This window comes from Cyprinodon tularosa, unplaced genomic scaffold, assembly GCF_016077235.1.
Source record: "Cyprinodon tularosa strain WSP-4 unplaced genomic scaffold, ASM1607723v1 ctg951, whole genome shotgun sequence".
Taxonomy (NCBI): Eukaryota; Metazoa; Chordata; class Actinopteri; order Cyprinodontiformes; family Cyprinodontidae; genus Cyprinodon; species Cyprinodon tularosa.
Genome location: NW_024039731.1, coordinates 222,238 through 248,233, shown reverse-complemented (window position 1 = coordinate 248,233; position 25,996 = coordinate 222,238). Strand labels below are relative to the sequence as shown.

The 25,996-nt window shown below is 48.4% G+C and overlaps 2 protein-coding genes across 3 annotated transcripts; one reads left to right on the top strand and one right to left on the bottom strand.

The window, feature by feature from the left end:
- Nucleotides 1–1,729: 1,729 nt before the first annotated feature.
- cfap77 (cilia and flagella associated protein 77) lies at nt 1,730–15,816 on the bottom strand. 2 transcript variants are annotated; one of them, XM_038275300.1, is made up of 8 exons: nt 15,771–15,816; nt 13,962–14,916; nt 12,208–12,311; nt 6,551–6,650; nt 6,190–6,412; nt 6,019–6,118; nt 2,247–2,348; nt 1,730–1,908 (listed from the first exon to the last, which is right to left on the bottom strand). In XM_038275300.1, exons 2-8 carry the CDS (start codon nt 14,077–14,079, stop codon nt 1,789–1,791), a joined length of 867 nt encoding a protein of 288 aa, XP_038131228.1. In that variant the 5' UTR covers nt 14,080–14,916; nt 15,771–15,816; the 3' UTR covers nt 1,730–1,788. The 2 variants fall into 2 exon arrangements, with proteins under 2 accessions (XP_038131228.1, XP_038131229.1); XM_038275301.1 differs by lacking the exons at nt 13,962–14,916; nt 15,771–15,816 and adding an exon at nt 12,447–12,642.
- qsox2 (quiescin Q6 sulfhydryl oxidase 2) lies at nt 14,032–25,143 on the top strand. The gene is made up of 12 exons (XM_038275299.1): nt 14,032–14,385; nt 16,476–16,576; nt 16,658–16,706; nt 17,076–17,181; nt 17,250–17,340; nt 17,459–17,604; nt 21,985–22,122; nt 22,198–22,327; nt 23,238–23,360; nt 23,431–23,581; nt 23,654–23,842; nt 24,461–25,143. The coding sequence occupies exons 1-12, from the start codon at nt 14,151–14,153 to the stop codon at nt 24,913–24,915; spliced, it is 1,914 nt and encodes a 637-aa protein (XP_038131227.1). The 5' UTR covers nt 14,032–14,150; the 3' UTR covers nt 24,916–25,143.
- The last annotated feature ends 853 nt before the right edge of the window (nt 25,144–25,996 follow it).

The following is a 25,996-nucleotide window of genomic DNA, read 5'->3' as shown; positions in this document are numbered from 1 at the left end:
GCTGATATTTCTCTCCAGGATGGAGTCACAGCCAAACAGGAACAGACCAGATGAAGCTACTATGAGAAAAAGCAGAGAGAGCAGAATGTTAGAGATTGAACTAACAGATTCTGCAGAGTGGGAGAATAGAGATAGAATGAAGCAGAATGATGAAAAAGGGGTCCCTATGTCCTCCAGCAGTCTAAGCCTATAGCAGCAGAACTATAGAGATGGAGAGAACCTCTGGATTCCAAGCTCTATGCTCCAAGCTCTGGGCCACCACTCCTTTATTTGATGCTGCTAAACCTGTTTAATTGGAATAATCTTAGTGAAGCTTAGAGTCAGAAATGTGAGAAGAAAAAGCTTCCCGCTGAGGAGAACCAGGTTCTGACCCGTTACCCAGAACATGTTCTTCCTTCGCCAACATGGCGGACCCAAACGGCTGAGTCTCCTCCTCGCTCAAGTTCTGCAGTCACTCACCTGGTTGGACCTCCTAAAGGTGGAGGGAGCCGGGCCCTCAGGGACCCGTCAGATGGAGGGTCCGTTGTTTAATCTCTCCTTCATTTTGTCATTTGAAACCAAGGATTTCATAGAATAATAAACCATAGAGCTGTTCCTGCTGTCCTTCAATGATTGAACATCTGGATGAAAATCTTTCCTGTTTTGAAGGATTGAACAGTTAATCAAACATCTCCGTCCTCTAATGTTCCACTAATGTCTTCATTCATTCATTCAGCTGTCTGATCTACTTTCTATAGTTCTAGTGAGGACGCAGGCAGCAGCGTCTGGATCAGCCGTCTGATCTACTTTCTATAGTTCTAGTGAGGACGCAGGCAGCAGCGTCTGGGTCAGCTGTCTGATCTACTTTCTATAGTTCTAGTGAGGACGCAGGCAGCAGCGTCTGGATCAGCCGTCTGATCTACTTTCTATAGTTCTAGTGAGGACGCAGGCAGCAGCGTCTGGATCAGCTGTCTGATCTACTTTCTATAGTTCTAGTGAGGACGCAGGCAGCAGCGTCTGGATCAGCTGTCTGATCTACTTTCTATAGTTCTAGTGAGGACGCAGGCAGCAGCGTCTGGATCAGCTGTCTGATCTACTTTCTATAGTTCTAGTGAGGACGCAGGCAGCAGCGTCTGGATCAGCTGTCTGATCTACTTTCTATAGTTCTAGTGAGGACGCAGGCAGCAGCGTCTGGATCAGCTGTCTGATCTACTTTCTATAGTTCTAGTGAGGACGCAGGCAGCAGCGTCTGGATCAGCTGTCTGATCTACTTTCTATAGTTCTAGTGAGGACGCAGGCAGCAGCGTCTGGATCAGCTGTCTGATCTACTTTCTATAGTTCTAGTGAGGACGCAGGCAGCAGCGTCTGGATCAGCCGTCTGATCTACTTTCTATAGTTCTAGTGAGGACGCAGGCAGCAGCAGCAGCTGTCTGGCAGCGTAGAATTCAGTTTTAGATTGTAAGAATGTTTATTTTAGATATCTGAGATTTTCATTTTGTTTAGTAAAAAATGCATTTGAGACATTTGGATTAAATATTCAGTCAAGCTAATAAATGTCAAAACGGCCTGCCATAGAACCTCATACATCGTTTCAATAGTTGAATTAGAACCAGTCGGGTCAAATTCTATTGTTTTTATTTCTATTCTCAAACGGGATCGGGCCGAACTTCGTACCACCTGGCAGAATTCCTCCCTGATGGAAAAATGGACCTGGAACCAGAATCTAGAAGAACCAAACTGGACTCGGTTCTGATGAAAACATCTCTGCTTTATTAGGAGGGGTGTTAACATGTCCGGTTCTGATCCGGATCAGTCCAGACTGTTTGTCCCATGATCAGGACCTCCTCTCTGGGTCTGTGGCTGCTGAGGAGCTTTGAGGGCCCGAGGCCGGGCCCCTGGGTCCCTGAAGGTGTCCAGAGCTGGAGGGACCTGTAGGAGGAGCAGAGGCTATCAGCGGTCCAACACAACCAGAACCAGAACCTGAACAGGTAGCTGAGCAGAACTCCATGAATCAGGAAGGGGGAGACAAAAGGATCCAGAATCAAAGTAAAGGCTGTTCCTGAAGGTCCACCCTGACCTCTGACCCCCCCATCACTACACAGTGGACTTTATAGTGACTGTTATACTGAACCAGAACCAGCTGGTTCGGACAGATGATCACTGCTTTTCAAGGTTCATTGTGGGACACTCTTCTAAAAATGGCGACACCCTGCAGAGCTCTATGGAGGGGTCAGGGCGGAGCTTGGAGAGCAGGTGTGTTTTTTTACCTGTGAGAACTGCGGCAGCTTGAAAGGTGTCTGTGAGACGGGCAGAGGTCTGTTCCTCCTTAGCAGGCTGCTTTTGGTTTCTGCAAATTTACCCGCTTTATTCTGAAACAAGAAAATGTTTCCTTTAATCAAAGCTGCTGGAAGTTAAGGTCTAGTGCCCCCTAGTGGCTAAAGGTTCGTCCACATCCAGTGGCGGCTGGCCAATAGAGGGCGCCGCCCCACCCACACAATGACCTTTATTAAGACATAAAAAAAAACAAATTAAAATATTTGGAAATATATTGATGAATATTTATCTCAGATAAATATTTAATATTTGATGATGATGAGTAGAGCTTTTTAGTTTTTTCGCTGCCGTACAGCGTAAAAATCTGCCCATTGACTCTCGTCAAAACTTGTCCATACGCAGCAGCTCCTCTGCAATACAGAAGGATAGAAGAGCTCTATATGGCAAGAGGTGACGTCAGAAAAAATTAATCATCAGTCCAAAGACAGATGGACACAGTTCACTCAGTCTTTTTCCAGGACCTGGTTTAGCTCCAAGGCTAGGCTAACTGCATGCAGCGAGGCTAACTGCATGTAGCTAGGCTAATACATTTAGCTAGGCTAACTGCATGTAGCCAGGCTAATTGCATGGAGCGAGTCTAACTGCATGCAGCGAGGCTAACTGCATGTAGCCAGGCTAATTGCATGGAGCGAGTCTAACTGCATGCAGCGAGGCTAACTGCATGTAGCTAGGCTAATGCATGTAGCTAGGCTAACTGCATGTAGCCAGGCTAACTGCATGTAGCTAGGCTAATTGCATGTAGCTACGCTAACTGCATGCAGCTAGGGTGATTGCATGTAGCCAGGCTAACTGCATGTAGCTAGGCTAACTGCATGCAGCTAGGCTAACTGCATGTAGCCAGGCTAACTGCATGTAGCTAGGCTAATGCATGTAGCCAGGCTAACTGCATGTAGCTTGGTTAACTGCATGTAGCCAGGCTAATTGCATGTAGTTAGGCCAACTGCATGCAGCCAGGCTAACTGCATGTAGCCAGGCTAACTGCATGCAGCTAGGCTAATGCATGTAGCCAGGCTTACTGCATGTAGCTAGGCTAACTGCATGCAGCGAGGCTAACTGCATGTAGCTAGGCTAATGCATGTAGCCAGGCTAATTGCATTAAACTACGCTAACTGCATGCAGCTAGGGTAATTCTATGTAGCCAGTCTAACTGCATGTAGCTAGGCTAACTGCATGCAGCTAAGCTAAATGCATGTAGCCAGGCTAACTGCATGTAGCTAGGCTAATGCGTGTAGCCAGGCTAACTGCTTGTAGCTTGTCTAACTGCATGTAGCTAGGCTAATTGCATGTAGTTAGGCTAACTGCATGTAGCGAGGCTAACTGCATGTAGCTAGGTTAACTGCATGCAGCTAGGCTTACTGCATGTAGCCAGACTAATTGCATGTAGTTAGGCCAACTGCATGCAGCCAGGCTAACTGCATGTAGCCAGGCTAACTGCATGCAGCTAGGCTAATGCATGTAGCCAGGCTTACTGCATGTAGCTAGGCTAACTGCATGCAGCTAGGCTAACTGCATGTAGCTAGGCTAATGCATGTAGCTAGGCTAACTGCATGTAGCCAGGCTAACTGCATGTAGCTAGGCTAATTGCATGTAGCTACGCTAACTGCATGCAGCTAGGGTGATTGCATGTAGCCAGGCTAACTGCATGTAGCTAGGCTAACTGCATGCAGCTAGGCTAACTGCATGTAGCCAGGCTAACTGCATGTAGCTAGGCTAATGCATGTAGCCAGGCTAACTGCATGTAGCTTGGTTAACTGCATGTAGCCAGGCTAATTGCATGTAGTTAGGCCAACTGCATGCAGCCAGGCTAACTGCATGTAGCCAGGCTAACTGCATGCAGCTAGGCTAATGCATGTAGCCAGGCTTACTGCATGTAGCTAGGCTTACTGCATGCAGCGAGGCTAACTGCATGTAGCTAGGCTAATGCATGTAGCCAGGCTTACTGCATGTAGCTAGCGTAACTGCATGTAGCCAGGCTAACTGCATGTAGCTAGGCTAATTGCATTAAACTACACTAACTGCATGCAGCTAGGGTAATTCTATGTAGCCAGTCTAACTGCATGTAGCTAGGCTAACTGCATGCAGCTAAGCTAAATGCATGTAGCCAGGCTAACTGCATGTAGCTAGGCTAATGCGTGTAGCCAGGCTAACTGCTTGTAGCTTGTCTAACTGCATGTAGCTTGGCTAATTGCATGTAGTTAGGCTAACTGCATGTAGCGAGGCTAACTGCATGTAGCTAGGTTAACTGCATGCAGCTAGGCTTACTGCATGTAGCCAGGCTAACTGCATGTAGCTAGGCTAATGCATGTAGCCAGGCTAACTGCATGTAGCTTGGTTAACTGCATGTAGCCAGGCTAATTGCATGTAGTTAGGCCAACTGCATGCAGCCAGGCTAACTGCATGCAGCTAGGCTAATGCATGTAGCCAGGCTTACTGCATGTAGCTAGGCTAACTGCATGCAGCTAGGCTAATTGCATGCAGCGAGGCTAACTGCATGCAGCGAGGCTAACTGCATGTAGCTAGACTAATGCATGTAGCCAGGCTTACTGCATGTAGCTAGGCTAACTGCATGTAGCCAGGCTAACTGCATGTAGCTAGGCTAATTGCATGAAACTACGCTAACTGCATGCAGCTAGGGTAATTGCATGTAGCCAGGCTAACTGCATGTAGGTAGGCTAACTGCATGCAGCTAAGCTAAATGCATGTAGCCAGGCTAACTGCATGTAGCTAGGCTAATGCGTGTAGCCAGGCTAACTGCATGTAGCTTGGTTAACTGCATGTAGCTAGGCTAATTGCATGTAGTTAGGCCAACTGCATGTAGCCAGGCTAACTGCATGTAGCAAGGCTAACTGCATGTAGCGAGGCTAACTGCATGTAGCGAGGCTAACTGCATGTAGCCAGGCTAACTGCATGTAGCTATGCTAATTGCATGTAGTTAGGCCAACTGCATGTAGCCAGGCTAACTGCATGTAGCGAGGCTAACTGCATGTAGCCAGGCTAACTGCATGTGGCTAGGTTAACTGCATGTAGCGAGGCTAACTGCATGTAGCTAGGTTAACTGCGTGCAGCGAGGCTATTTCAAAGGTCAGGATGTGATCCAGCGTGGATAAAGACAGCTAGGACTGATTTAAAGAACTTTGTAGAAAAGAAGAACGAACAATCTGGGATTCACATGGAAAATAATAGAATCTAGTCTGCTTTTTCTACATGTTTGTTCATTTGGATAGTTGTTCTTAAACAAACCCATTCTCAGAAAATAAATATTTTTTATATGAGAATATCTAAAGCTGACTGATAGCTTCTCCATTATTAAACTGGTCGATTATTATTTTAGGTTTGTGACGCCATATTGGAGAATGGAAAACACAGATTTACCTTCACAGCCTCAGAAGGACAGAAAGTAAACCTGCTGGACATGAAGTCATGTTAGTTTTTATAAAGTGTTTTTATAATATTTTTTGTTGTTGGCATTCATATAAATATACTGGTGTGATTAGATAGTATACGTTTGATCGGTTTTAGTCTGTATTGAATATATAGCGCCCCCTGGAGGAAACTCCACCATCGTCCTCTGCTGTAGTCGGTGTTTAGGACCCAGAGTCAGTCTAAGAAGCATGTTTGGACTGAACTGTCCTCTGCTGCTAAACGCTGCTGTCCTCACAGCAGCAGATCGTGGTTCTGGGTGATCGGGTCAGTTCAGTCTCTCACCGTGGGTCTGTGGTTGCTGGTTTGATTCCTCTCCAGCTGTTTTTCCATCCAGCGGTGGGCGTACTGATTGGACAGGATGTCGGCCAGCGGCGTGGACGGCCTGATCAGATGTCCGTCAGCTGTTAACTACCAATCAGGCACCAACAATCAGTCACATGATCCTTTTCTCACCTGGTTTTGACTCCAAACCTGGTGTCCGGTACCACTGGCTGGTGCTGAAAGGTTCTGCTGTGTTGCTGCCTTGCTGTGTGGGTCTGGGTCTGTTGAACCCGGTTCTGGCTCAGCCTCTTGGACTTCACCAGTCCCGACTTGACGGCATCCCGGTTCAAAGACACAAAGTCTCGCTTCTGGGTGGACTCTTCCCGCCTGGTATGAACCTTCCAGCTGGATATGGCTGAAAACAGACACGGCATCAGAAGAACCAAAGAGTCAGAAGATCAAGGATCACATGGTTCTGAGGAAACCAGCTCCAATAGGTCCAGTGGGTCAGGTGGTCCAGTAGGTCTAATAGGTCCAGTAGGTTCTGGCTTACCTTCAGCCACGCCTCCATCGTTGATTGAGCTTCTGATTCCGTAGGTAAAATCTGGACCAGGAAGAGCTAAACCCCTGGACCGGGCCCTTCCCAGAGGCGCCTGGACACACAACAGACTGGAAACATCTTCATCATCTTCATCATCATCATCTACATCATCGCCATCACCAACATCATCATCATTACCACCATCATCACCATCACCATCATCATCTACTCCATCGCCATCATCACCATCATCATCTACATCATCATCACCATCATCTTCACCATCACCATCATCTTCATCATCTTCATCATCATCATCTACATCATCGCCATCACCAACATCATCATCATTACCACCATCATCACCATCATCATCTACTCCATCGCCATCATCTCCATCATCATCTACATCATCATCACCATCATCTTCACCATCACCATCATCTTCATCATCTTCATCATCATCATCTACATCATCGCCATCACCAACATCATCATCATCATTACCACCATCATCATCATCATCACCATCATCATCATTACCACCATCATCATCATCATCATAATCACCATCATCATCACCATCATCATCACCAACATCATCATAATCACCATCATCATCACCAACATCATCATCATTACCACCATCATCATCATCATCTTCATCATTACCATCATCATCTACTCCATCGCCATCATCTCCATCATCATCATCATCATAATCACCATCATCATCACCATCATCATCATCATCATCACCAACATCATCATAATCACCATCATCATCATCACCATCATCATCATTACCACCATCATCATCATCATCATAATCACCATCATCATCACCATCATCATCATCATCACCAACATCATCATAATCACCATCATCATCACCAACATCATCATCATTACCACCATCATCATCATCATCTTCATCATTACCATCATCATCTACTCCATCGCCATCATCTCCATCATCATCTACATCATCATCACCATCATCTTCACCATCACCATCATCTTCATCATCTTCATCATCATCATCTACATCATCGCCATCACCAACATCATCATCATCATTACCACCATCATCATCATCATCACCATCATCATCATTACCACCATCATCATCATCATCATAATCACCATCATCATCACCATCATCATCATCATCACCAACATCATCATAATCACCATCATCATCACCAACATCATCATCATAATCACCATCATCATCATCATAATCACCATCATCATCACCAACATCATCATCATTACCACCATCATCATCATCATCTTCATCATTACCATCATCATCACCATCATCTTCATCACCATCATCATAATCACCATCATCATCATCACCAACATCATCATCATCACCATCATCACCAACATCATCATCATCACCATCATCACCAACATCATCATCATTACCACCATCATCATCATCATCTTCATCACCATCATCATCATAATCACCATCATCATCATCACTAACATCATCATCATTACCACCATCATCATCATCTTCATCACCATCATCATCATAATCACCATCATCATCACTAACATCATCATCATTACCACCATCATCATCATCATCATTTTCATCACCATCATCATCATAATCACCATCATCATCACTAACATCATCATCATAATCACCATCATCATCATCATCATCACCAACATCATCATCATCACCATCATCATCATAATCACCAACATCATCATAATCACCATCATAATCACCAACATCATCATCATCACCATCATAATCACCAACATCATCATCATCACCATCATAATCACCAACATCATCATAATCACTATCATAATCACCAACATCATCATAATCACCATCATCATCATCATCATTTTCATCACCATCATCATCACTAACATCATCATCATAACCACCATCATCATCATCATCACCATCATAATCACCAACATCATCATAATCACCATCATAATCACCAACATCATCATCATCATTTTCATCACCATCATCATCATAATCACCATCATCATCATCACCAACATCATCATAATCACCATCATCATCATAATCACCATCATCATCACTAACATCATCGTCAATTACCACCATCATCATCATCATTTTCATCACCATCATCATCATAATCACCATCATCATCACTAACATCATCATCATAATCACCATCATCATCATCATCATCATCATCACCAACATCATCATCATCACCATCATCATCATAATCACCATCATAATCACCAACATCATCATAATCACCATCATCATCATCATCATCATCATCATTTTCATCACCATCATCATCACTAACATCATCATCATAATAACCATCATCATCATCATCACCATCATAATCACCAACATCATCATAATCACCATCATCATCACCAACATCATCATCATCATTTTCATCACCATCATCATCATAATCACCATCATCATCACTAACATCATCATCATAATCACCATCATAATCACCATCATCATCATAATCACCAACATCATCATAATCATCATAATCACCATCATCATCATCATCATCACCAACATCATCATAATCACCATCATCATCATAATCACCATCATCATCACCAACATCATCATCATTACCACCATCATCATCATCTTCATCATTACCATCATCATCACCATCATCATCACCATCATCTTCATCACCATCATCATCATAATCACCATCATCATCATAATCACCAACATCATCATAATCACCATCATCATTACCACCATCATCATCATCTTCATCATTACCATCATCATCACCATCATCTTCATCACCATCATCATCATAATCACCATCATCATCATCATCACCAACATCATCATAATCACCATCATCATCATCATCTACTTCATCATCATCACCATCATCATCACCAACATCATCATCATCATCTACATCATCATCTACATCACCACCATCATCATCATCACCATCATCATCATTACCACCATCATCATCACTACCATCATCACCATCATCACCATCATCACCATCATCTTCATCATCACCATCATCATCATCTACATCACCACCATCATCATCATCATCATCACCATCATCATCATTACCACCATCATCATCATCGCCATCATCATCACCATCATCATCATCACCATCATCATCATTACCACCATCATCATCACCATCATCATCACCATCATCACGATCATCTTCATCACCATCATCATCACCATCATTACCACCATCATCATCACCATCATCATCATTACCACCATCACCATCATCATCATTACCACCATCATCACGATCATCTTCATCACCTACATCATCACCATCATCTTCATCACCATCATCATCACCATCATCACCATCATCATCATCATCACCATCATCGTCATCATCGCCATCATCATCTTCATCACCATCTTCATCACCATCATCATCTACATCATCGTCATCATCGCCATCATCATCATCACCATCATCATCATCAATACCACCATCATCATCACTACCATCATCATCATCATCATCTTCATCATCACCAACATCATCATAATCACCATCATCATCACCATCATCTTCATCACCATCATCATCATAATCACCATCATCATCATCACCAACATCATCATAATCACCATCATCATCACCAACATCATCATCATCATCTACATCATCATCATCACCATCATCTTCATCACCATCATCATCATAATCACCATCATCATCATCACCACCAACATCATCATAATCACCATCATCATCACCAACATCATCATCTACATCATCATCACCATCATCATCACCAACATCATCATCATCATCTACATCACCACCATCATCATCATCACAATCATCATCATTACCACCATCATCATCACTACCATCATCACCATCATCTTCATCATCACCATCATCGCCATCATCATCATCACCATCATCATCATTACCACCATCATCACCATCTACATCACCATCATCATCATCACCATCATCATCATCGCCATCATCATCATCACCATCGTCATCACCATCATCATCATCATCACAATCATCTTCATCACCTACATCATCACCATCATCTTCATCACCATCATCATCATCATCATTACCACCATCATCATCACCATCATCATAATCACCATCATCATCATTACCATCATCATCACCATCATCATCATCACCAACATCATCATCATCATCTACATCACCACCATCATCATCATCACCATCATCATCATTACCACCATCATCATCACTACCATCATCACCATCATCACGATCATCTTCATCACCTACATCATCACCATCATCTTCATCACCATCATCGCCATCATCATCATCACCATCATCGTCGCCATCATCATCTTCATCACCATCTTCATCACCATCATCATCTACATCATCGTCATCATCGCCATCATCATCATCATCAATACCACCATCATCATCACTACCATCATCATCATCATCTTCATCATCACCAACATCATTACCACCATCATCATCATCACTACCATCATCACCACCATCATCATCATCACGATCATCTTCATCACCTACATCATCACCATTATCTTCATCACCATCATCATCATCATCACCATCATCATCATCATCACCATCATCTTCATCACCATCATCATCTTCATCATCACCATCATCATCTTCATCATCAACCATCATCTTCATCATCACGACCATCATAACCATCATCACATTTTCATCACCATCATCATCACCACCATCATCATCATCATCATCACCATCTTCATCATCACCATCATCATCATCATCATCGCCATCATCTTCATCACCATCATCATCTACATCATCGCCATCATCATCATCACCATCATCGTCATCATCGCCATCTACTTCATCATCATCATCACCATCATCATCACCATCATCATCTTCATCATCACTATCCTCATCATCATCACCATTATTACCATCTTCATCATCGCCATCACCATCATCATCACCATCATCACCATCACCATCATCACCATCTTCATCATCACCATCATCATCTTCATCACCATCATCACCATCATCATCATCCTGTGTGGAGGCTCTGATCATGAAGGTAACATTAAGAACCACGTTGTGAGGAGCTCAGTCTGTCTGATCCAGAACCAGAAGGCGACCCTGTTCTGATGGATCGGACCTGATGGTTTGAACTGGACCTCGATGATGTACAGTATGTTGCTCTGGATAACTGGGCTGGGTTCTGGCTCAGAAGCTCCTAGCGGGTCGAGGTTCCTGGCCCAGAAGCACAGGGCTTCACTGCCAAACCTTCTGATCTGGTTGTTCTGGTTCTGGACACGGATCAGAACCGGTTAAGTTCTGTAGAACCACAAGTTCAGTCGGACTAGAGCTCAGCAGAACCAGTTAGATGTTCTGGCTGCAGGAGTGAATCGGACCGGGCTGAACAGAATCCGGGCCTTTGGACCTGGATGGACCGGTTCCTGTTATGGGAACCAGTCCGAATCTCCAGCTGGTTCTGTTCTGCAGAACAAACATGGGCTATCTATGGTTCCTCTGGTTCTGATCCAAACCCTAACCTGTCATCATAGGCTCCGCCCACCAACAGGTGGAGGAAGCTGGACCCTGGGCTGGAACCAGCCGGTTATTTCCGGATCCGGTGAGCTTTACCTTTATCAGCAGAGGGTCCATCAGCATCGATTTTCTGACCACGCCCAGCCGCGGTGATGTCATACTTCCTCTGACGTCAGACATGCCAGCACGTAGAAAAAGTTCTGGGAGGAAACGGACTCGATTATTGTCGGATCCGAAGGGACATCAGGCCAATTCCACACAATGAACCGAACCGAACCTCAGTGTCTCTCTTTGTTCCGGTCCGAAACCAGCAGCTGAAAGAAGCGGAAGCTCACCTGGTTTCACCCGATCTCCGTTCCTTCGTCCTCGCGCCTGGAGTGAAGCGGTTGTCATGGCAACGGGACGCCGGAAGTAGCGCGGTTGTTAAGTTGTGAAAACGTTGCTGCGCATCTTTTATTTCCGATATAGAAATAAAGTGAAATGAATTTAACCTGCAGGGGGAGCCCGCGAGCTCCACCACATTCAGGAACACACAACCGGAAACAGTAAAGATCAAATCTGATTTCAGCGCAGAATATGGATTTAGATTTTATTAATAAAATGTTGAAGTTAAAATTTCATCTTTAGCTTCTGGATCCAAACCGGGAGAAAAACCAACTGAACAGAATCTAACTTTTTTTAAGCTTAATTTTTTTCCATATTTAGAGTCCATCATCATCATCATCATCATCATCATCATCATCCCAGTATAGCCATACTGGTTCCAGTCCGCCATCATGTTAACTTGTTTCCATAAATCGAACTATAGAAATAATAGAAAATCATACTCATGTCTACGAGTCGAACAATCTCCGAGGGCATTGAACGCAGCACCTCTGATGCGTCTTCTACTGCGTCACTTTAAAAAAGATCGTCTATTAAAGAAGTGACTGACTTCAGGCTCAGAGATCATCTAAAACTTTCCAAGAAACATAAAAACCTTCCTTAATTATTAGCTATATGAATATTTCTTATTTAGAATTTTCCTAAACATCCCGCTGGAAATGAGGAAAACCTGAGTTTAAAAGCGGATATTGAATCATATTGAATAATAAAATAAAATACCTCCAGAACTTCCGGCGATCCAACAGTCTGACAGGACGCTGGGAGAAGAACCGACCCGCTGATCTCTGTTTATTCCCTGGATTCTGATGGGCCGTTTGGTATTACGGGTTGAGTGAAGCCACCGGCCGCCATATTGGTACTCCCTAATTAGACCGGTCGCAATGTAAACAATCGTTGTGCTACAGCATCGAACAACAATAATGTTCTCATTTTCAGGGACTTAAGACTTAATAAAGATAAATTAATAACTTTGACACAGACTGGCTGTTTCATAGCATCAGTAGATTAACTTTAACTTAGAATAAATAATACAATCCATCACAATAAAATTAATGTGTTAAAGGAGCAGAATAATAAAGATGAGCCAAAAGTGCTAAACTGATGATGAACATGTGATATACATGGATTTATGACATTGTTATAGTAATTACATCTTACATGTCTGGTAATGGAAAAAAAATCAGAGGTGAAAAGGATAAATGATGCCTCCATCTCTCAGTTTAAACAACATCTCCTGCTCTTTGTTATAATTTCATAAAAACCAAAGCAGGGTTAAACTGTTTTAACCACATTAGTGAACCCAATTATTTTTGGATGAGATTCCACCTGTTCCAAAGGTATCACCATGACAACCAGAGACATATATGCTGCTGACTTTCATCGGTTGTTTTATCATATTTCCTTTTTCCTCCCACAGCAGCAGATAAGTATTTCATAAAACTCCCCAGGAGGCTGCTAACAGTCACCTTTGACCCCCAGGATCAGCCTCCTCCTCCTCCATCTCTGCAGGAAATTGGTCAGAGTGACACCTCTGTTCTCCGTTCTCCTCTCTGAATCTCCAGCAGCTCGTGACGCTGCGTTCATGTCTCCCCCGATCAGGCGTCTGGTTTCGGGCAGAACCTTTGTGGATCTCTGACAGCCGGAGAACACCGCAGATGTTCCGGCTGTGGCTCCAGGCGGCGGGCTTCCTCTGGCTCTGCCGCGGCTCTCTGGGCGCCTCCGGGCGGCTGTACTCGGAGGAGGATCCGCTGGTGATCCTGAGCAGCGACAGCCTGAAGCCCACCGTTACCAACTCGTCCTCGGCCTGGCTGCTCCAGTTCTACTCCTCCTGGTGCGGTCACTGCATCCAGTACTCCAGCACGTGGAGGGCGCTGGCCCACGACGTCAAAGGTACCCGGTCCAAACTGGCTGTTGTATTTCCGTGTTCAGCAGCTGGGCCAGACTCCGTCCACAATTAGTCACCTTACAAACTTTTCATTAAAACTGGAAACTAACAGGTGTTCTAGGAGTAACCGGACAAGAACCGGACCGGGAGGCAGGTTCTGGTCCATTCGGCGTTGGTTTGATTTCTATCCAGCTCTTATCTTAAATATTACTGAGCAATTGTCTCGCGGGGTTTTAGATCGGCAGCTTTGTTGTTAATGGAACCATGAAGCTTTAAACGGGCGTTTTTCCAAAGAGCTTCTGATTAGCTTTAGCTGCTGCTAGCAGAGATAACAGCTGCTGATTAGCTTTAGCTGCTGCTGCTAGCAGCGCCAACAGGTGTACTTCCGGTCAGCATCAGGTGACTGACAGGTGATCATCCAGATCAAAGTGGTGCTGCGGTTTCCTCCATGTTTGGGTTTCATGGTTCGGTTCTTTACCTGAACAGCCAGGCGGGTCACGTGACCTTTGCTCAGAGGTCCACCGTGGGAACCAGACCTTCAATTCAATTCAATTCAGTTTATTTATATAGCGCCAAATTCACAACACATGTCATCTCAAGGCACTTTACAGTTCAACCAGATCATACAGTCAAATTGATACAAAGTTTTCTATCTAAGGAAAACCAGTTGATTGCATTGACTCATTGACTCAAATACAATCCCCCACACTAAGCATGCTTGTAGCGACAGTGGAGAGGAAAAACTCCCTTTTAACAGGAAGAAACCTCCAGCAGAACCAGGCTCAGTGTGAGCGGCCATCTGCCGAGGCCGACTGGGGTTCAAGGAGACAGAAACAGACATAGAAAAAGCAGCTGTAAAAGGCGGCCCCGTCCAGGAAACACACAGCCAGGCAGACGAGCTCCAAGGCAGCTCCCATGCCAGAGGACGAAGAGAGCACATCCACTCAGTCACGGTCAGAGAAACAGGACCACACTGGAAAACAGGCCGATCTCCAACATCTACAAACAAGGGTGTTGATAGAAGCAGCACAGCTGATGTTTCTTTCCTGGATGACGTCACAGCCAAACAGGAACAGACGAGGCAAAGCTACTCTGAGGAAAAGCAGAGAGAGCAGAAGGTTAGAGATTGAACTAACAGATTCTGCAGAGTGGGAGAAAAGAGATAGAATGAAGCAGAATGATGAAAAAGGGGTCCCTATGTCCTCCAGCAGTCTAAGCCTATAGCAGCATAACTATAGAGATAGATCAGGATAACCTGAGCCACCCTAACTATAAGCTTTATCAAAAAGGAAAGTTTTAAGTCTAGCCTTAAAAGTAGACAGGGTGTTTGCCTCACGGACTAAAACTGGTAGTTGGTTCCACAGGAGAGGAGCCTGAGAACTAAAAGAACCTTCAGGTCCATCTGTCTCCACGAGTCTCTGGGGAATCAGGGAGGGGAACCAGCTGCCGTTCACGCCCCCTGCAGCCGCACACATCGGTCCCTGTGCAAACATGTTCCCATTGAGAGCAGCTGTTGGGGTCAGAGGTCATCATCTCATCCTGGAACAATTTCTGTGTCCCAGTGTCTAACCACTATATAATGGATACGCCGTCCTGCTCCAGAGGTCAGTGTTTGAACCTCTAGAGCAGGAGCCACACGGTCCTCTCTGGAACCAGTGTGACACCCATGATCTAGTGTGGTGGGGGGGGGAACTAGATGCCTCCTCAGGAGGCATCTAGTTCCTCCAGAATCCTCTCAATCATCTAATTACTGGATCCAGGGGAGTCAGACTAAGGGCTGCAGGTTAGCGGCCCCCAGGAACTGGAATGGCCCACCCCTGATCCACTCGATGAAAAAGTAGTGCAAATTTTTTCTTACAATGCACCTTTTGCACTTTTTTCCCCCTGAGCCAAGAGAAGCGAGTTCTTCAGGATCTGGAGGCAGCAGCTCAACAGCTGCTGACCTGATCAAGGCTGCACTTTAAAAAATGAAATAATCCAGAGAGCTGTTCTAAACTAAATTCCTGTTTGTTTACACTTGTGTAAACAAACAACTGAACCTCTGAGTTAGAGGGCGGGTTCTGGTTCTGGTTCTGATGGGTTCTGTCTGTGTCAGACTGGCAGGGCGCCATCGGACTGGCTGTGCTGGACTGCGCCCAGGAGGAGAACTTCGACGTCTGCAAAGAGTTCGGCATCAAGTTCTACCCGACCTTTAAGGTAGGACTGTGACCCGGCCCGGTTGAGGCTCCGCCCCCTGCTGGAGCGGCCCGGTAACGCCCCCCTCTGTCTTCTCTGCAGTATTTCCGGGCTCATGGGGAACCGACGGACAGAGGGACGATCTACAGAGGTGAGATGATCCCGTCCGGTTCTGTTCTGTACAACTCTGGGCTGAAACCCAGTTTGGACCACCTGGAGTTCTGATGGTACCAGAGTCATGGTTCTGGAGCGTCGGGTCCATTCGAACTGTTTAGTCTGGTCTTCGATTCTGTTTGGGTTCTGGTTTAGAAGAGAACCGGCAACAGAGATCAGAACCGCAGCATAAAATCCGACCTCTGCTGACCCACGTAGCTCAGCTCTGGTTTCATCAGAACCGGGCCGGGGAACTGGACCCTGACCCGGTTCTAATCCACTTTCTCAGGGTTCTGGTTCTGTTCTTGGTTGTTCTGGTAGTGGCAAAAGGCAGTTGCCACGGTAACCGTTCTCTGACTGTTCCCAGGAGCCGACAGGGAGGTCCGGTCCGTCCGCCAGCTGATGATCGACATCCTGCAGAACCACACCGCGCTGGACCGGCCCGAGAGCTGCCCTCCATTGGAGCCGTTCAGGTACCTCTGCCAGAACCAGAACCAGAACTCTGCTCATGATGTCACTGTTAACCCGTCTGTTTGTTCAGCTCCGCCCAGCTGCTCCCCTTGCTGGGCCAAAGGTCCGATCACTACACCGCCATCATCCTGGAGGAACCCGACTCGTTCGTGGGGCGTGAGGTCAGTTCGGGTCCACTTGGTTCTGGTTGGGTCACTCAGAGCGGATGATCTGAAGCTGCTGGTTGGTCCTGGAACCTGAAGCAGACTCTGACCCACTGACCTCCATCTGCTTCCTCAGGTGATCCTGGACCTGCTGCAGTTCTCAGGTGTTCTGGTGAGGAGAGCTCTGAGCTCTGATCTCCCCCTGCTGGACGCTCTGAACATCGCAGCCTTCCCCTCCATCTACCTGCTGCATCCAAACGGGAGCCACGCCCAGATGCACAGGTAGGTCCACCTGAAACATGGGGGGGGTCAACTTCCCCCTAGGCTGCTTCCTTGTGGTTCTACTCCCTTAAAGTCTTAAACATTTATATAAATGTCTTTATCAGATTTTATTGTCCCAAAAGATAGAAAATTTCAATCCTGTCTTAAAATCTGTGTTTTTTCCGTTATCTTCTGCAGGCCAGTTAGTTCTACGTCAGCCTGAACACCTAAATTCAGCCAATCATATATCAACGGTCATCTGTCAATCAAATGTTTTCAGTCATAGCATCTTGATTCATGTGTCGCAGCTAATATACGCAACGGTTGAAACCAGAATCCTTTCCTTTCCCATTGAGTTGCGTCCCAGTGTTCACGGGGATGGACGTCTGTGTCTTCGGCAGGCGTAGAGCTAACAGAACTGGCAGCGTTGCGAGGCGAGGGCTCAAACATGTACGGCTGGAAGCCTTCTACACCAAACCAAGCTTCTGCCGCCCTGGCGTCCTCTTCCACAACATCTTCGTCCCCGCTTTCCTCCTCTAAATAAAAAATGGATGACGGAGGAGACTCATCCACGACCTCCGACACTAAACTCTCCTCCTCTTGCATGTTTCCGCTGTCCATAGCGTTCCTTGACAGCGTCGTTTCTAAGTCACCAATTTAGTGCTACTTGGTCCCAATGGAATTTCCCATTGGGAACCTGCTAGCGCTAAGTTGCTAACTGGTTAGCAAGATGCTTCCCACAAACCGGCCACAACCAAAAAGCTTGCAAACCTTCCGCCTCAACAACCCCTCCCCCTTGATAATCGACCAATCACATTCCCTTTATTCACTCGTGTAAAGTCGGGCACCAATCAGGAGAAGACATTTTACACAAAAAACAAAAACTACAAAATATTTTATACACACTAATCATTTACAATTTAAAAGGACCTTAAATGAGGAAAAAACAAAAAAAAAAACTTTTGCAAAAAAGTAACAGATTTTATTACCAACTGTAGTTCTGCCTTCCACCAGCAGGCGGTGACATGTTCAGATGAAGCAAACGGTTCAATGCGGCTTCATCTCACCACCATTAGATGAAACCTTAGAGTCCGTGTTTCCAGACGAGGCTGATAGTTTTCATTAGTTTTTGTTTTTTTTGGTCCATTATGAGCCGATGGCGTCCCCTAACAGGTCCGCCTCCTCCTCATGCTTCTCCTCACGGTCCGCTTCCTCCTCATGCTTCTCCTCACGGTCCGCTTCCTCCTCATGCTTCTCCTCACGGTCCGCTTCCTCCTCATGCTTCTCCTCACGGTCCGCTTCCTCCTCATGCTTCTCCTCACGGTCCGCTTCCTCCTCATGCTTCTCCTCACGGTCTGCTTCCTCCTCATGCTTCTCCTCACGGTTCGCTTCCTCCTCATGCTTCTCCTCACGGTCCGCTTCCTCCTCATGCTTCTCCTCACGGTCTGCTTCCTCCTCATGCTTCTCCTCACGGTCCGCTTCCTCCTCATGCTTCTCCTCACGGTCTGCTTCCTCCTCATGCTTCTCCTCACGGTTCGCTTCCTCCTCATGCTTCTCCTCACGGTCCGCTTCCTCCTCATGCTTCTCCTCACGGTCTGCTTCCTCCTCATGCTTCTCCTCACGGTCTGCTTCCTCCTCATGCTTCTCCTCACGGTCCGCTTCCTCCTCATGCTTCTCCTCACGGTCCGCTTCCTCCTCATGCTTCTCCTCACGGTCTGCTTCCTCCTCATGCTTCTCCTCACGGTTCGCTTCCTCCTCATGCTTCTCCTCACGGTTCGCTTCCTCCTCATGCTTCTCCTCACGGTCTGCTTCCTCCTCATGCTTCTCCTCACGGTCCGCTTCCTCCTCATGCTTCTCCTCACGGTTCGCTTCCTCCTCATGCTTCTCCTCACGGTCCGCTTCCTCCTCATGCTTCTCCTCACGGTTCGCTTCCTCCTCATGCTTCTCCTCACGGTTCGCTTCCTCCTCATGCTTCTCCTCACGGTCCGCCTCCTCCTCATGCTTCTCCTCACGGTCCGCCTCCTCCTCATGCTTCTCCTCACGGTCTGCTTCCTCCTCATGCTTCTCCTCACGGTTCGCTTCCTCCTCATGCTTCTCCTCACGGTCTGCTTCCTCCTCATGCTTCTCCTCACGGTCCGCTTCCTCCTCATGCTTCTCCTCACGGTCCGCTTCCTCCTCATGCTTCTCCTCACGGTCCGCTTCCTCCTCATGCTTCTCCTCACGGCCTGCTTCCTCCTCATGCTTCTCCTCACGGTCCGCCTCCTCCTCATGCTTCTCCTCACGGCCTGCTTCCTCCTCATGCTTCTCCTCACGGTCCGCTTCCTCCTCATGCTTCTCCTCACGGTTCGCTTCCTCCTCATGCTTCTCCTCACGGTCTGCTTCCTCCTCATGCTTCTCCTCACGGCCTGCTTCCTCCTCATGCTTCTCCTCACGGTCCGCTTCCTCCTCATGCTTCTCCTCACGGTCTGCTTCCTCCTCATGCTTCTCCTCACGGCCTGCTTCCTCCTCATGCTTCTCCTCACGGTCCGCTTCCTCCTCATGCTTCTCCTCACGGTCCGCCTCCTCCTCATGCTTCTCCTCACGGTCCGCTTCCTCCTCATGCTTCTCCTCACGGTCCGCTTCCTCCTCATGCTTCTCCTCACGGTCCGCTTCCTCCTCATGCTTCTCCTCACGGTCCGCTTCCTCCTCATGCTTCTCCTCACGGTCCGCTTCCTCCTCATGCTTCTCCTCACGGTCCGCTTCCTCCTCATGCTTCTCCTCACGGTCCGCTTCCTCCTCATGCTTCTCCTCACGGTCCGCTTCCTCCTCATGCTTCTCCTCACGGTCCGCTTCCTCCTCATGCTTCTCCTCACGGTCCGCTTCCTCCTCATGCTTCTCCTCACGGTCCGCTTCCTCCTCATGCTTCTCCTCACGGTCCGCTTCCTCCTCGTGCTTCTCCTCACGGTCTGCTTCCTCCTCGTGCTTCTCCTCACGGTCCGCTTCCTCCTCGTGCTTCTCCTCACGGTCTGCTTCCTCCTCGTGCTTCTCCTCACGGTCCGCTTCCTCCTCGTGCTTCTCCTCACGGTCTGCTTCCTCCTCGTGCTTCTCCTCACGGTCCGCTTCCTCCTCATGCTTCTCCTCACGGTCCGCTTCCTCCTCATGCTTCTCCTCACGGTCCGCTTCCTCCTCATGCTTCTCCTCACGGCCTGCTTCCTCCTCATGCTTCTCCTCACGGTCCGCTTCCTCCTCATGCTTCTCCTCACGGTCTGCTTCCTCCTCATGCTTCTCCTCACGGTCCGCTTCCTCCTCATGCTTCTCCTCACGGTCCGCTTCCTCCTCATGCTTCTCCTCACGGTCTGCTTCCTCCTCATGCTTCTCCTCACGGTCTGCTTCCTCCTCATGCTTCTCCTCACGGTCCGCTTCCTCCTCATGCTTCTCCTCACGGTCCGCTTCCTCCTCATGCTTCTCCTCACGGTCCGCTTCCTCCTCATGCTTCTCCTCACGGTCCGCTTCCTCCTCATGCTTCTCCTCACGGTCCGCTTCCTCCTCATGCTTCTCCTCACGGTCTGCTTCCTCCTCATGCTTCTCCTCACGGTCCGCTTCCTCCTCATGCTTCTCCTCACGGTCCGCTTCCTCCTCATGCTTCTCCTCACGGTCCGCTTCCTCCTCATGCTTCTCCTCACGGTCCGCCTCCTCCTCATGCTTCTCCTCACGGCCTGCTTCCTCCTCATGCTTCTCCTCACGGTCCGCTTCCTCCTCATGCTTCTCCTCACGGTCCGCTTCCTCCTCATGCTTCTCCTCACGGCCTGCTTCCTCCTCATGCTTCTCCTCACGGTCCGCTTCCTCCTCATGCTTCTCCTCACGGTCCGCTTCCTCCTCATGCTTCTCCTCACGGTCCGCCTCCTCCTCATGCTTCTCCTCACGGCCTGCTTCCTCCTCATGCTTCTCCTCACGGTCCGCTTCCTCCTCATGCTTCTCCTCACGGTCCGCTTCCTCCTCATGCTTCTCCTCACGGTCCGCTTCCTCCTCATGCTTCTCCTCACGGTCCGCCTCCTCCTCATGCTTCTCCTCACGGCCTGCTTCCTCCTCATGCTTCTCCTCACGGCCTGCTTCCTCCTCATGCTTCTCCTCACGGTCCGCTTCCTCCTCATGCTTCTCCTCACGGTCCGCTTCCTCCTCATGCTTCTCCTCACGGCCTGCTTCCTCCTCATGCTTCTCCTCACGGTCCGCTTCCTCCTCATGCTTCTCCTCACGGTCCGCTTCCTCCTCATGCTTCTCCTCACGGTCTGCTTCCTCCTCATGCTTCTCCTCACGGCCTGCTTCCTCCTCATGCTTCTCCTCACGGTCCGCTTCCTCCTCATGCTTCTCCTCACGGTCCGCTTCCTCCTCATGCTTCTCCTCACGGTCTGCTTCCTCCTGCAGTGAGAAGAGGCTGCGCTTCTTCTTCTCCTCCCTGCTGAGGACTCTCCCAGGTGTTCAGCGGCGTCGCAGGTCCGAGGCGGCCCAGATGGGGGCGCTGCAGGACAGACAGCCCTCAGAACCATGGAGGGACTTTGACAGGTGAGGGTGGGGTCTGCGGCTCTGAGCCGGCGCCCCATCAGACACGGTGAGGTTAAACCCTGGGTGTCCCCGCAGGTCCAAGGTCTACACGGCTGACCTGGAGTCGGTGCTCCACTACCTGCTGAGGGTGGAGCTGGCCGCCCACAGCTCGCTGGAGGGGGAGGAGCTACATGTCTTCAAGGAGTTTGTCACTGTGGTTGCCAAGGTAACGGAGGTTTAGGCAGATGTTTTCTGGAAGGTTTAGAGTGGACCCTGCTGCTGGAGGACGTTCTGCTGACCTCTGCTAGAACCTCAGAACTTCCTCTCCATCCTGATCTAACCGCGCTCTAGATAGCCTAGTTCTACGTTATCAATCTAAGATGGCTGCCGTTCAGTCTGTCTGTCGGAGGGACGGTTGGTGCAATGCTTCCAGCTGGTTGGGTGAAGTCCCAGCTAGTTCCCGCCTTCCATACTATGCTTTCAGCCAATCAGAGCCACCATCAGACTAGGATTCATCTTCAGTTCCTCCAGCAGATAAATCAAACTTTTTTCATTTCCTGTCAGAAGAAAAGCATCAAAAGCACAAACTGCTTCTTTGATCCTTTTTAAATCAGAAATAGTTGCTATTGTAGCTAAAATGTGGCGTTATCCACAGGTGCGTCCTCCAGCGTAGCCATGTTTGCTGTGCCCCGCCAAGGCCCTTCGGACCATCGCCATGCCTACGTGGCGTGACGATGGTCCGACCCGCTGGTTGCTCGGAGACGGACGTATTAGCGGGAGTCTTTCAAGATGGATTTGTTGAGAGATGAAAAGTCGGAGGGTTATTGCTGATCAGCAGGTTCTGGAGAATCCTGGGTTCTGGTCCTGTTGGGCCTCTCCTGGGTGTTTGGTACCGTTCTGACCTGAGGGAGATCCGGTCCGGATCCTCTGTGGCGTTCCTCAGGGATCAGTTCTCTGGCCTTTGTTATTCTGGGATGGTTCCATCCTCTCCTGCTGCCGTGTTCCTCCTGAGGTTCACCGACCGCGTTAAACTGGGATTGATTCTGGTTCCCCTCCCGGTTCCCCCATCGATCCCTCATTCCCCCCCCCATGTCTCCTTCATGGTGTCCTGACGGTTCCCGGTTCCCCCCCCGCAGCTCTATCCGGGCCGAGGCTCCGTGGTGAAGCTGATGGAGACGCTCTCTGATTGGCTGCTCAGCCTGCCTCTGCAGCAGATCCCCTACCAGGCCGTCATGGACCTGGTGGACAACAAGATGAAGGTGAGCACCCCGCCCCCCCCTCTGCCACACACACAGGACTGCAGCTGACTCCCTCCTGCACCTGGTTCAGATTTCAGGTGTGTTCCTGGGGGCGGAGCTTCGCTGGGTGGGCTGCCAGGGCAGCAGGCCGGGGCTCCGAGGTTACCCGTGTTCCCTCTGGACTCTGTTCCATGTTCTGACTGTCCAGCACGAAGCCACGCCCACCGCCTTGGACGGCACAGGTACAGAGCGCCCAGAGGTTAGCCAGCTGGATGCCTTCCAGGTGAGCTCACCTGCTGTCTGATGTCATGCAGGTCTGGAGGCCCAGGCTGCCCCGGTGCTGCAGGTGATGCGTCGCTACATCCGGACGTTCTTCGGCTGCAGGGAATGCGCCCGGCACTTTGAGCAGGCGGCCGCCGCGGGGATGGAGCAGGTGAAGAGTCGGGAGGAGGAGGTGCTGTGGCTGTGGAACCAGCACAACCGGGTCAACGCCAGACTGGCAGGTAAACCAACCCACGCCGAGTCGGTCCAAACGGTTCTGCTCCGCAGAAGTAAATGAATAACATTTAAATTAACAGATAAAATAAAAAAATGATAAAGTTGGAGTTTTGTGATTTTAAGACATGTAATGACAGATCAGCCGCCACTGGGGGGCGACATTGAGGCCCAGTCCCGACTTGTGAAAAGTGAGAAATCTCTTCCCTGTTGCTGTAAAAAATATGTTTAAACTGCGACAGGAAAAACTTTTTATTCACATATTTTCTGTAAAATCTGAAATATTTTCATAATTAGCGCCAAAAACAAACGTTTCCTTCAGCGAAGCACCGGAGCTCATTTTTAAAGCCCAAGCTACGTCAGAGAGGCGTAAAATTCCAACCTAAATATGAGGAGGAAACCGTTTTATTCTAAACAAAGAACATCTATGGAGGGAAGGTCTGACTGGAGCAAAATGAAAATAAGAGAACACGAGTCCGTACTCAGGTTCTAGTGAACTGAGGACCGGTCCTGGTCTTAGTTCTCTTCTGATAACCGAGACTCAGCGGCGCCATCTTGGCGTTTTCCTTTCCTAACTGTTGGAATATTGTGATAAATCATAAAAATCTGAAATGTTTCTTCCTCAGGCTCTCTGAGTGACGACCCGCTGTTCCCCAAAGCCCCGTGGCCAAGCCCCGCCCTCTGCCCCGCCTGCCATGAGGAGAACAACGGCGTCCATGTTTGGAACCAAGACAACGTCCTCCAGTTCCTGCGACACCACTACGGAGCCGCCAACCTGTCCCCCCGGTACTCCCTGCTCCCCCCGCCGCTCCCTGCTGCTCCCGGTCCAACCAGGGCGCCGCAGCAGGAGCCTCCAGCTGCAGCAGGGGGAGGTGGGAGGGCGAGGGAGCAGAAGGAGGAGGTAGTGAGCGGAGGAGGCGGCGGTGGAGTTTGGATCCTGGCTCTGGGCTTCAACAGCGTGGACATGAGTCTGTGTGTGGTTCTGTACGTCTGCTCCTGCCTCGTCCTCATGCTCCTCTTCTTCTTCTTCAAAGTCCGATCCAGGAGGTGGAAGACTCGCCACTCCCGGCTCCACGTCTGACCCGGAACAGATGGTGGCCGTTATCGTTCTGGATCCGGATCCGGATCAGTGAGCCCGTCCTCCTTGAAGTGGTCGGGTCAGAACCGGACCGGATCCCACCGGTTCTGGAGGTTTTAGAGACTTTAGATGTTCTGTTAGTTTCTCTTTTTATTTATTTTCCTCTGTGATCACATCTGGCCCGAACCGGTCCGAACCGGTCCTGAACTGGATCTGAACCGGACCTGAACCGGATCTGAACCGGACCCTAACCGGACCTGAACCGGATCTGAACCGGATCTGAACCGGACCTGAACCAGACCTGAACCGGATCTGAACCGGACTCTGTACCGGCATCCTTCTCAGAACAGAGGCGTGATTTGAAACCAGCAGATCTGAGCTGGATGACTTGGTGCCGAGTGTTTAACCTGCTGATAGACGGGTCGACTCGGACCTGCTAGTGGACTCCTGTGGAAGAGGTCTGGGTAGAACCGGGACCCTGCTTAACGAGTGTCGGGTGATAAACGATGAAAACATGAAGGCTGTGGTGGATCTGGCGCCCTCTGGTGGATCAGCCAGAACTGGTTCTGTCCAGCGGTGCAGTTTTTACTCAGCGGCTCCCCCTGCTGTTTCAGCTGTGAATCTCTGGTCCGTCCAGATTGTATTTTTCTGATAAAATATTTCAAAAATTAACGATGTTTGAATAAATGTTGCTGCAGCTCCAAACCGACTCGTCTTCATCCCTCAGAACCAGAATCAGAACCTGCTGCTGGTCTCTGCTTCCAGAACCAGAGACCAGCTGGACTTGTTGGTGACTAGTCAGCGAGTCGCCAACCGGCCATTTAAGGAAATAAGAAGGCTTTGTTCAGCGGGGGGGGGGGGATTTTACTGAGGTTTGTCTGGAATTAATCAGTTTTATTTAGTTGGGTTTAGGTCTGGACTTTGACTAGGCCATCCTAACATCTCCATGGAAACCATTCATCACATCTCCATGGAAACCATTCATCACATCTCTGGGTCTGGTGGAATTAAAGGTCCGTTTATAGAAAACATTTCAGTGAGAAAATCCAAGTCAGACTTTCAGCTCTTTTCCAGTCTGCTGGGA

Excerpts from the sequence above, each read along its gene's own strand:
- cfap77 (XM_038275300.1), bottom strand. The coding sequence starts at position 14,079 with ATGAACGCAGCGTCACGAGCTGCTGGAGATTCAGAGAGGAGAACGGAG. Across the intron at positions 6,651-12,207 it reads TGGACCCTCTGCTGATAAAG|GCGCCTCTGGGAAGGGCCCG; the intron begins GTAAAGCTCACC and ends TTGTGTGTCCAG. Across the intron at positions 1,909-2,246 it reads AGCTGCCGCAGTTCTCACAG|GTCCCTCCAGCTCTGGACAC; the intron begins GTAAAAAAACAC and ends CTCCTCCTACAG.
- qsox2 (XM_038275299.1), top strand. The coding sequence starts at position 14,151 with ATGTTCCGGCTGTGGCTCCAGGCGGCGGGCTTCCTCTGGCTCTGCCGC. Across the intron at positions 17,605-21,984 it reads AGCCACGCCCAGATGCACAG|TGAGAAGAGGCTGCGCTTCT; the intron begins GTAGGTCCACCT and ends TTCCTCCTGCAG. Across the intron at positions 23,582-23,653 it reads CACCGCCTTGGACGGCACAG|GTCTGGAGGCCCAGGCTGCC; the intron begins GTACAGAGCGCC and ends GATGTCATGCAG.